The 11,474-nt window shown below is 33.0% G+C and overlaps 1 protein-coding gene across 3 annotated transcripts; it reads right to left on the reverse strand.

Annotated features, from left to right (window-relative positions):
• Positions 1-763: 763 nt before the first annotated feature.
• Positions 764-10,697, reverse strand: LOC116109962 (translation initiation factor eIF-2B subunit beta). Of its 3 annotated transcripts, none has more exons than XM_031396206.1 (11): positions 10,575-10,697; positions 10,397-10,477; positions 10,157-10,311; positions 7,470-7,757; positions 7,051-7,180; positions 4,957-5,064; positions 4,764-4,866; positions 4,563-4,688; positions 3,608-3,801; positions 1,860-1,994; positions 764-1,044 (listed from the first exon to the last, which is right to left on the reverse strand). In XM_031396206.1, the coding sequence occupies exons 2-10, from the start codon at positions 10,447-10,449 to the stop codon at positions 1,898-1,900; spliced, it is 1,254 nt and encodes a 417-aa protein (XP_031252066.1). In that variant the 5' UTR covers positions 10,450-10,477; positions 10,575-10,697; the 3' UTR covers positions 764-1,044; positions 1,860-1,897. The 3 variants fall into 3 exon arrangements, with proteins under 3 accessions (XP_031252066.1, XP_031252064.1, XP_031252065.1); XM_031396204.1 differs by having other exon boundaries at positions 764-1,130; XM_031396205.1 differs by having other exon boundaries at positions 764-1,146.
• Positions 10,698-11,474: the final 777 nt, after the last annotated feature.

Genomic DNA, 11,474 nt, shown 5'->3' on the forward strand with positions numbered 1-11,474 from the left:
AATTGGATTGAATTTATCAATAACCAATAATTTTCTTCATAGTTTTTATTAAAAAAATTATATATTATTTAAACCAAATAAAAAATCTGGTCATCAATGGTTTAGTAAAATGCTTCGTATTCTTATCTATACTGATTACTGAACAGCATTTTAGATGAGAAAATTAACAAAGTTTGATAATTTCCATTCTTCTGATCTATCACTTCACCATGAAGATAGTCCTCATACAAAATTTAAAGAAATTTTTATAACAAAACCTAGGGATAGGAAAAATACATGTCCTTCAAATTGTTTCACTTGCTCAGGTTTCTCCATTAATCTTTTCAACATAGATAAAAGGAAAAAGAAAGAAATTTGTCCTAAGTTTGTCTAGGATGTTTTCATTAAGGAAAATAATAGAGTTACCGAAAAGTTTACACCGAATTTGTGCACCGAATGACGTGACAAAATCCTTACCGTTGATTAATATTAACTGATAATAAATAAACGGTCAAGATTTTGTCACGTCATTTGGTACACAAATTCGGTGCGCACCCATCAGTAACTGTAACATTACTCTTTCATTAATAGATTAACAAGAAGTAATCTCTACAAATAACGATTTTATTGTCCAGAAACGATAAAATACAATTTCTAAAATACTTTTCAGATTTAAAACTTTTAAAAAAATCTCAGCAAAACAAGTTTTTTTAAATCACGAATAAGTCCTATTAATTTGTAACCAAATGAAATAAACAAAATAAAAAGTGCTTAAAATTAGACTAAAATGCAGCACTAAGATACTAGAAGATTACCAACCCAGACACAATCTGCCATGAAATTTTCAGCTACACACTATATAAACTATCCATATGTGATAATTATTGATACAAAATACATCGCTTGGCCTTTCGGCACTGATACAATCACAAAAATTACCTCCTATTAGTTCACTTCTTTCTCTCACTTTAGATGTTCCTCTCCTTTTAACTTAGTCATAATCACAAAAATGTTCATCCCTTTCTTTAACTTTGTCCAAGTTCACGCCATCGCGTATCTCTGGACCTGCATCAACACTCATTCTCAAGTCGATGATTTGAAACTTCATCCTCAAAATCAAAAGTTCTTTTTGCAGTAAAATCCTTAACAACCTGAAAATCCACAGCACTATGAAGATTTGAACGGATTAAGCTCATCATAATTCAACTTTTTTTTTTTTTTATAAGAAACTATAAGATTGTATTAAAAATCAAAATGCAAGGAAAATTGTCTTCGGACCAATTGTCCACAAAGAAACCCAAAAGCAAGGGAAACAAATTATAATTTAAGGAATAATCATCCCTCCCTGGATGAATACTAAAAACTATACAAGATCAACACAACGTCACAACCCCTTTCCAATTCAGATGAATCTTGAAACGTCCAAGGCAACTACAACCCAGAGGCAAGCAAGAAAGCAAATTCTATCCTATTAATTACTACTGTTTTCTTCTTTTTAGTTACCAGCAAAATTGTTTATTTCTTTCAAGCCAAAACATCTAAAAGAATAGCTGAAAGAGCACATCTCCTAAGAGTTTTGACTCTCTTTCCTCTTCCAAATTCATAAAGAGAGCATTACAAGAACCAAAAATAGCCCACATTCAATATAGGCTCTTGCTCATAAATTATAGGCCACAACACAGGTAAAATATTATGAGAGAGGCTTATGTATTCGAAATTCTTTGAATACATAAATTATGGGAAACTTTCTTTGAATAACTTCTCTTGTATTGATTTTTCCCAGAGCCAAGCCCAAACAAATCATTGAACCTTGGGAGTGTATTTCACCTTTCAAATCATATTGAAAGAACTTAACATTAGAGGCACGAGCAGAAGATTACCTATCCAATATAGGGTAAAAAAAAAAAGTAATTCAAGCTCAATTCCCAGCAGTAGGTCTTCGTTGCACAACCAAATCATCAGCCGAATAATAATCAGCAATAAGTCGATACATGTATGAAGGATTATGCCCTCCTCTGTGAAGTAAAGACAGATTAGTGACAGTTTATAGCAAATTAAGTATAGAAGAAAATATAATTGAGAAATATCAATAGTTACAAGTAGATTATAAACATGAAGCATCCACAACAGACATGGTATTCTTTATGAGGAAACAAGTTCACATGAGCTATCAAAATCAGTATTTACTAGTTTAAATGTATAAATATGGCAGTTTAAATTATAAAAAAAAAAAAAAAAAAAAAATTGCAGATTACATAAAAAAACATCAAATATACATCATACAGAAAAATCACATAAAAATTCTGGATTTCTCAAGTCCCATGCAGTTCTAGAAAACAGTCGGAACTTACGTGTCAGTAATAAAAAGACTAACAAGCTTTGGTGGCACATAATCAAATGTTGGATTGACAACATGAAGAAGAGGGGACCCCGTGCCACTTCCGAAATCCAAGCAATCTGAGAATTCTCCAAAATCCAGCAGTTCAGAAGGAGATCTCAACTCATTAAGCAATACTTCAGGATTGTGAGGATACAGGGGGCACAACTGTCACATAGTCCAAAAAGCACTAATCAGAAGGCCAGAACAAAACACAATTTAAAGTATAAGGTTTCAGAAAGTATCCAATAAGAGAGTTGGTACACATAGTTAAATGAAGATTAAGCAATAAAAACATTATTTCCATACAGGTATGTTGATATATTTGTACATTATTCACAGATACATACATAAAACCAGGCATGCTTGCAATACAGACCATTGTCTCTAAATATGTTTATGAATCAATGAATGTATTTGTATGCATACATGCAAAAGCAGTGCATTACATTCAAACCAGAGATGGTAAATTTCCATTCCCTGTAAAATAAGCATGCCCTAAGACAAACATAACTAAAGTTACTTAATTCTAAGAAAAACCTAATTATAAAAAATAAAAATTCTAAGATAAAGTTAGTCAAGATAAACTTTACTCATAACACGTTCTTTCCTAAATAAATTTCATTATTTCAACATCAGTCATGTCCATATACCAATCTCAAAATCACATGTCCATATACTTGGTAAAGATTTCCAACAGATGAAGAACTTAGCACTACACAAAAAGCATGAACTGTCAAAATAAAATTTATATGTATATCCACATTTTTCTTTATGAAATTTTTGCACCACATAAACAATTAATGAGCATCTTCATTCCAATCTAGTATACAAACAAACAAGAAAATTCAGCAATGGCAACCAAACAAAATTGCTTTGCATTATTTTACTATAATTTCCAGTGCAATTTTGTTATCATGCCAAATTACCTTGTGACTGCCAGCAAGAACCACAAAAGGTACAGCATGCTTCTNAAATATAATTGAGAAATATCAATAGTTACAAGTAGATTATAAACATGAAGCATCCACAACAGACATGGTATTCTTTATGAGGAAACAAGTTCACATGAGCTATCAAAATCAGTATTTACTAGTTTAAATGTATAAATATGGCAGTTTAAATTTTTTTTTTAAAAAAAAAATTGCAGATTACATAAAAAAACATCAAATATACATCATACAGAAAAATCACATAAAAATTCTGGATTTCTCAAGTCCCATGCAGTTCTAGAAAACAGTCGGAACTTACGTGTCAGTAATAAAAAGACTAACAAGCTTTGGTGGCACATAATCAAATGTTGGATTGACAACATGAAGAAGAGGGGACCCCGTGCCACTTCCGAAATCCAAGCAATCTGAGAATTCTCCAAAATCCAGCAGTTCAGAAGGAGATCTCAACTCATTAAGCAATACTTCAGGATTGTGAGGATACAGGGGGCACAACTGTCACATAGTCCAAAAAGCACTAATCAGAAGGCCAGAACAAAACACAATTTAAAGTATAAGGTTTCAAAAAGTATACAATAAGAGAGTTGGTACACATAGTTAAATGAAGATTAAGCAATAAAAACATTATTTCCATACAGGTATGTTGATATATTTGTACATTATTCACAGATACATACATAAAACCAGGCATGCTTGCAATACAGACCATTGTCTCTAAATATGTTTATGAATCAATGAATGTATTTGTATGCATACATGCAAAAGCAGTGCATTACATTCAAACCAGGGATGGTAAATTTCCATTCCCTGTAAAATAAGCATGCCCTAAGACAAACATAACTAAAGTTACTTAATTCTAAGAAAAACCTAATTATAAAAAATAAAAATTCTAAGATAAAGTTAGTCAAGATAAACTTTACTCATAACACGTTCTTTCCTAAATAAGTTTCATTATTTCAACATCAGTCATGTCCATATACCAATCTCAAAATCACATGTCCATATACTTGGTAAAGATTTCCAACAGATGAAGAACTTAGCACTACACAAAAAGCATGAACTGTCAAAATAAAATTTATATGTATATCCACATTTTTCTTTATGAAATTTTTGCACCACATAAACAATTAAGGAGCATCTTCATTCCAATCTAGTATACAAACAAACAAGAAAATTCAGCAATGGCAACCAAACAAAATTGCTTTGCATTATTTTACTATAATTTCCAGTGCAATTTTGTTATCATGCCAAATTACCTTGTGACTGCCAGCAAGAACCACAAAAGGTACAGCATGCTTCTGTGCGGCCAGTGCTACCATATTCAACCCAACAGGTGCTATAACCCCACCATTGGCCATAACAGCATGTGCTCCAACTATAACCTTTACATTGAAATTTCAAGATGAAGATGAAAATAGTCTCGACTATCGCCAAATAAGAAAATAGTTCAAACATACCATGTTCACTCGAGAAATCATGGCAAAAACTGCGGAATCAGTAATCAGCGTGGTCTGTAAACCTCTTGAAACCAAATCTTTTGCAAGAAGATGCCCTTGATACCTAATTGATTACCAAGTAGAAAACAAAAAAATTAGTCCAGGCAAATAGAGTTCCTTTGCCTGGCAAGAGACAAAGAGCCCTTTTACAGACCTTGGAGCACCCTCTGCAACAAAAACTCGAAATGATCTTTTCTTCTCCTTTGCAGCACAAAGAAACTCCAACACTGTCCTTGAACTGCCTAAAGTTAATATTACCTCACTGAAAATACATTTAATAGCAAAAATTAATATAAAGGTAAATTGTAGGAAGAGATCTAGATGGAAATAAATAGAGATTAAATTCATATGGCTGAATAAGGGCCTTTTTCTGCAAAGATAAAGCATAATGAGAATAAATTAGCTGAAACAAGATAAAACATAAAAACCATGCATCAAACACATTCAGTAGAGATAACTGAACCAAAACTTTAGTATGTTAGTCATTTATATATCCTTACTACCAGCAATTTGACCCTGAATCTGCAGATTATGCAACATTTGCAGCACTAAAAGTTGGCTGTACAAATTACTGCCTCTAACCACTCAAAAACCACCCAAAACAAAAAATAACTTAATTTTAAGTGATATTGTTGAGTCTTTCCATTAGATAAGATTATAATCTATTAGAAAGAGCCTTGAGTCCATTAGCATATGATTAGTGGGAAGCAGAAGTTCAAGTAGTTTGGAAATTCATAAATCAAGGTATAATGATTATCATTCTATTCTAATCTCAAGTTGGTTGATAAAAATGGTGGCAAGATTCTATTTTAGAAGGATAATTAGATTGGTTCAGCTACTTTGGCATCCATGTTTTCAAAGTTAATTAGATTATCCTTTTCTCATGATATGACAACTCCAAGAACTTCAATGAATAACACTTCAGTTAGCGGGTGGAATTTTAATTTTCCAGAAATCAGAATGAAAGAGAAGCTGCAGACCTTGCTCCTTTGGTGTTGACTGATATTATTTCAACTTTCCCAACACAAGGATAGGCGATTATGGGAAAAGATACTGTTCTGGTTTTTTTTCCTTTTTCACAGTAACTCCTACTTTAATTGCGTAAATGACACCTTGATTATGTCTATTGAGCCAGCAAACAAAATTTTGAATGCAGGAGGACCAAGTAATTTGCAACTTCTAGATTGGACAGTTGCTCATGGTAAATTAATTACCTCTGATTTAATTATACAAAGAAGATCCAACGTTTGTTTGTCGCATAATTGGTTCGTCAATTGTACAAGTTTTTTGGGTTATTTGGATGGAAATGAAAGGACTTTTAATTATACAAAGACTTTGACCATTTGTTTCTCTTACAACTTTTTTGGGTTATTTGGATGGCAAAGAAAGGATTTTTAATGAAGCTGACAAGGAAGATGATAATTTGTAATGGACTAAGAAATACATTAGTCCAAGCACAAAAAAAGTAGCTCAAACATTAGACTTTGCTCTCAACAGTGGACTTGAAAAATATGTCCTATTAGTTTCAAAGCTCCTAAACTTTTTTTTTACAAGATCCTGTAAACATGCCAAAAGAGCGAGTAGTTGCCATCAAATTTTGTTGTTGAATGACTATTCAAGGATAAATATTTATCCAATACAAGACACAATACTGGACCATTCTCTCAAGCCTACATATTTGAAGTCACTTATAAATTATTCAGTCAGTGACATCTTTTTAGACAATGATAGAAAGAAGAATAAGAAGTATGATTATTTCTGAGTTTCAAGGAAGATTGATGATGAAGATTATGTGTTTGTTCCATTGGATAAAGTATTACCTATCAAATAGCTCCACTCAAGGAAGAGTTTTTCAGAGTGTAGAGAACTGAAGTAGGACAGTTTTTTAGCATAAGCTTAATTTCTTAATTAATTTACCTTTTATCATTAGGATTTAATTTAGTTTTCCTAATTGGTTATTCTTATGTTGGTTTGATTACAATTTAAGTAGGCATCCTTTTCCTATTATATTTTGTATTCCTTATGTTTTAGGCCTTAGAATTTAGTGTTGTAAATAAGGATTCTTTTTTGTCTTTCTTTTCTATCTTTGTGTTACTACTTCTTCAGTTCTCTTGTAATTCTCATACATCAATTGGAAATTATGCCTGAACAACCAATTATTCCTAAAATACATTCCACACAAGGAAAAGAAAAAAAAGGATAGAGACAAAGCACATTCAATCATCAAAGTTCAAGAGGAGAAAATTACTTCTGATGGATATGCTCCACTGCTTGCTCAGCTATCTGCTCATGGCAAGTGGCAATATCTTGAATTAGTTCATTAACCGCTTCAATAACATCATGCTTCAATTTCCTAGTTTTTGAATTTTTATCAGCAGCTGTCACAGAAATAAAACCTCCGCTATCAACTATTACGACAATATTAGATTTAATAATTAAACAATGCCATAACAAGCAACCAACAGCAATTAATCACTACAAGCTGCAACACAAAGATTAGACCATTTGTCTGGAAAACCAATGTCAACCAACAATTAGCCACACTTATCTCTATTATAAAGCATATAATTAAAAGAGTAAAAAGGAAAAAAGCCCTAGACTGAACTGAAACCTACAAGCAATAACTATAGAATTACTGAAAAATCTACCAAACTAAGAGATGCTTACATTTGCTTTTCCCTTCAGAATCACCCCCAGATGAAGAAGTATGAGGAATAGCAGCTGAGGCGGGTGAATCCTCAAGGAGGGTCTGCAAGGAAGGTGGACGCAAAGTACTTCTAGCAGCAGCAGCCACAGCAGCAGCAGATAAAACCGGGTGATCATCTCGATTATCATCAGTTTCATCATCACTTACAGCTGATAAGTTTAACCCATCAATAGCAGCTGTAGTCAGAGACAGATCCTCCTCCCTAATAATGTGTAATACACGTCTCACAATATTACCCACAGCAAGCTCTGCAATAGTATTCAAATAATATTGTCACAGAAGAAAAGAAAACATAAGGAATATAGGAAAGAAGACAGATATCATTTTTGTAAAAAGCAAGTAGTAAACATAGCGATATTTAAAAATTTGTATACCTGAAAAAGGGATGAAATGAATCCACCATAAATAAGCCATCAAAATAATGCCATTGTAATATGTCCAATTACATTTTGCCCGTTTGGAATTGTAAATATTTTCCTTTTACACAAGCCATGAGAATATACTTCTGAAATTATGGTTTTCATTGTCTACACTTATGCTATTGCTTAATTTGCTCTTCAATGCCCTATAGTTTTAAGGCATTTACATAACACATGCCCTGATCAAAAGCAATTCTGAGTATAACACTAATTATTTTACAGTGCATTGATATCACATATGCATATTCAAGGGCTAAAGCATTTTTTTAATACCGAAAATCCCTCAACCTTCTCCACATGTTCACCGAGTTTTAAACCATGGTTACTTCCACTTTATAACCTTGTAAACAAGGAAACTTGTGGTTCCCAAGTAGGTAGCCAGCAGGGATTTTAACCCTTTACATCGTATTTGAAATCAAGGGCTTTTCACCACTAATCCCAACCCTTTTGACCAGGCTGAAGCACATTCACAGCTAGAATAATACGTCTTTGATGGCAGATAAGCTATATTCCTAAAATTACTAATTTTCGCTTGCATTAAGAACCTGAAATTGATCACACAACAGCATAATCTAGATGTTACACAACTCTCAGTTTGTGGACATAGGAATAGTCCTCTGACTCTTTTCAAGAAATGGCAACCTAAAGCTTTGACAGAATCTCCCTCAAACCAACATGATCTTTTCTATTTTGACAAAAAGATGATTAATTAAAACTAATCCCAATATTCGAGCAAGTAAAATAACAGAGAAGCATAACGGCAAACACTTGCTAAGAAATCAAAGCTCCAGAGCACTATTCCAACATTTTTTTTTTTTTTTTTTGGTTATTCTTAATTCTATTTTTTGCCATAAAGACAACCACTAGAGATGTGCTTGGGAGGTTTATTCATAATAGTAGGCTTTTACTTAATTCTTAAAGTGCTTTTATATATAATGGGACGATTCTAAAATATAGAGGACGCTGTAAACAAAAATGTAGACCATTGGATGAGGATATCTTATTCTTATACAAAAATACTCCTCCAAATTTAGTCACTATTTGGTATGTGGGATTTGGATTGGACTATATTTAGGACTATTTCATCTTTGGTGTGGTTGGGATCAAATTAAATAATAATATTAATGAGTTATGTTGACTCAAATGAGGGTATTTTCGCAATCTGATGAGAACTCAGATTGCGAAAATACATATATTATGATTTGATATGAACAAAAATTATATTGTTGTTACATAAAAAAATGATAGAAAAAAGCTTATTTAAAAAAAATTTGTCAAAGTCTTTTCAACAAAAAAAAAAAAAAAATCAGAAAAAAGACAAAGAAAAATGCTCAATATGAATTGATTAAAAAAAATCAAGCATGATATCGTCTGGTAAAGCTTGATTCAAGAAAGAGAAAAAAAAAATTACTTTTGATTACACAATCCCATGGTTGAGCATGGGAATTGTAATACCATGATATAGAATTAAATAGTCAACTCTTAGGGGTCTCACAAGTCAAGTGCCATTATAGTTTAACATTGTCAAACACTCAGATTAGGATAAGACAGAAAATTATCATCCAACGCCATGGCTTCCCCCACATAGCAAATAAGCCCTAAGAGCCCAAAAGGTCTTAGTGTAACACCCTTCAAGCATGTAAGAAGTTTCCTATTTGGGGGGAATATAGACAATATTCTACAAATAAACTCTTACACTCTATCTTTGCAAGACTAGTTGTTGAAGAAAGAAATACCTGTAGTTTCACACTAGAGGTGCGATATGCAGCAGTTTACTTCGTATAGAGCTTAAGACTTAGAGAGAAATATTAGTTTAACTTTATTCACTATTAAACCATAAACCTTTAACTAACATTGTCCATCACTCAAGAGACTCTTATAATCAAAATCAGTAAAACTTTCTTTCAAATTATCCAAACGCATGATACTAGCTCAAAAATGTTACGGGATCAAGAATGACAATTTCTACAAATCACATGTGGTAACCTACTAATATTACAATTAATATTCATCAACATTTGTATCCAATGAAAATTACACATTACAAATACAACAATTTTTTCACTAAAGCCTTAACATATCACAAAATTTACACCCTTGTAGTCAAATCCTAATCACTACATTTATATGTAACAAGTAAGTTTTAAAGAAGCAACAGAAACAACAGTTATGATATTAAATTACCAATTAGTTAATAATTCAACAAAGAAATTATCAAAAAAAATTACCAACAGGATTAGCAGCAATGAGCTGCTCGCCCACAGCCTTGACAGCATCAATCAACGCGCCAGCCTGGTTGGTGTACGACACGCGCTGCTGCGAAATCACAGACCGAAGCAGCTCCGCCGTCTGCCTCGCTGTCGCCTGCGACCCCTCAATCTTACTGCCACCACCACCACAAACAAAATTAGTTCATAAAAATACATACAAAAACTCTGTTAAAATAGAAACGAAAAGAAAAACTTCACCGTTTCTTAAGCTTGTTAAGAAAGTCATTGACGAGGGCCTGCGTGTCCGGCATGATTTCTTATTCTTGTTATTGGTATTACCTAAATCGGTAACCAAATAGAGAAGAAAGACAAAAGAAAAATTATAACACATCTACTGAGAAAATAGAGATACTAAATAAAAATCAACAAAGTTCACCTGAAGTATAAGCTGGACACGGTTTGAGAGACAGCAGAGAGGGGTTTACTGTATTGTTCTTCGTTTTGCTTTGTTTGGAGGAAAGAATGTTATTTACGTTTGGGTCAAGGTCCGATTTAAAGAATCCCGGTTCCCAGATCCGGACCCAATCCATCCTTTAAAGTTTATATTTTTTTGTACCCTGAGAGATCGCTTTTATTGACGGCCCCAGGATTTTCAGAAAGTCTCGAATTCCCCCCACCGTCATAACACCGTTTGACCAAGTTAAACGTGAGTTGACTCAAATGAGGGCATTTTCGCAATCTGATGAGAACTCAGAGACCAGGCTGACTCAGTGAAGCGCATCTTGGTAACTTATACAGACAAGCTATTTAAAAAAAATGAGGAATGTAATTAAAAATATTAGAAGGCAGTTGAGTAATTTAACAAATATAATAAACAATGTTATGGCACCAGGAGGAAATTCGAGACTTTCTAAAAACCCTAGGGTTGTCTTAGATAAGCCGATCTCTTAGCGAAGTTTAACAGCTAAACCTAAGGCTCTGTTTGTTTCACCACTTTTCTACTATCCTACCTTAAAAACTCAAAAATGCATTTGTTTTCATATTCTCAAAATACAATCATATTCTATTTAACTCAAAATATTTAGATTATTTTAACCTCCTATGTTTGTTAATTTAATTAAATACCCTTAAAGATAAAAATTTATAAATTGACAAAAACACCCCCATCCATCCACATTTGTAAGATTCCGGCCACCACATCCGGAAGGTGACCAAAATCTACCGTAATGGCACACTACCTACTGGATCTGGCTAATAGTGCGCTGATCTGGCCTTTTTCGATCAGATCTACTGTGGATCTGGCTAGAAAAGACCAAATCTACAGTACAAAATCAGG

This window comes from Pistacia vera, unplaced genomic scaffold (assembly GCF_008641045.1).
Source record: "Pistacia vera cultivar Batoury unplaced genomic scaffold, PisVer_v2 Contig591, whole genome shotgun sequence".
NCBI classification, from domain to species: Eukaryota; Viridiplantae; Streptophyta; class Magnoliopsida; order Sapindales; family Anacardiaceae; genus Pistacia; species Pistacia vera.

Coding starts and splice junctions, on each gene's coding strand:
- LOC116109962 (XM_031396206.1), bottom strand. CDS start 10,449: ATGCCGGACACGCAGGCCCTCGTCAATGACTTTCTTAACAAGCTTAAG. Junction 10,312..10,396: donor CTTAACAAGCTTAAGAAACG/GTGAAGTTTTTC, acceptor TGGTGGTGGCAG/TAAGATTGAGGGGTCGCAGG. Junction 1,995..3,607: donor AGTCTTTTTATTACTGACAC/GTAAGTTCCGAC, acceptor TTTACTTCACAG/AGGAGGGCATAATCCTTCAT.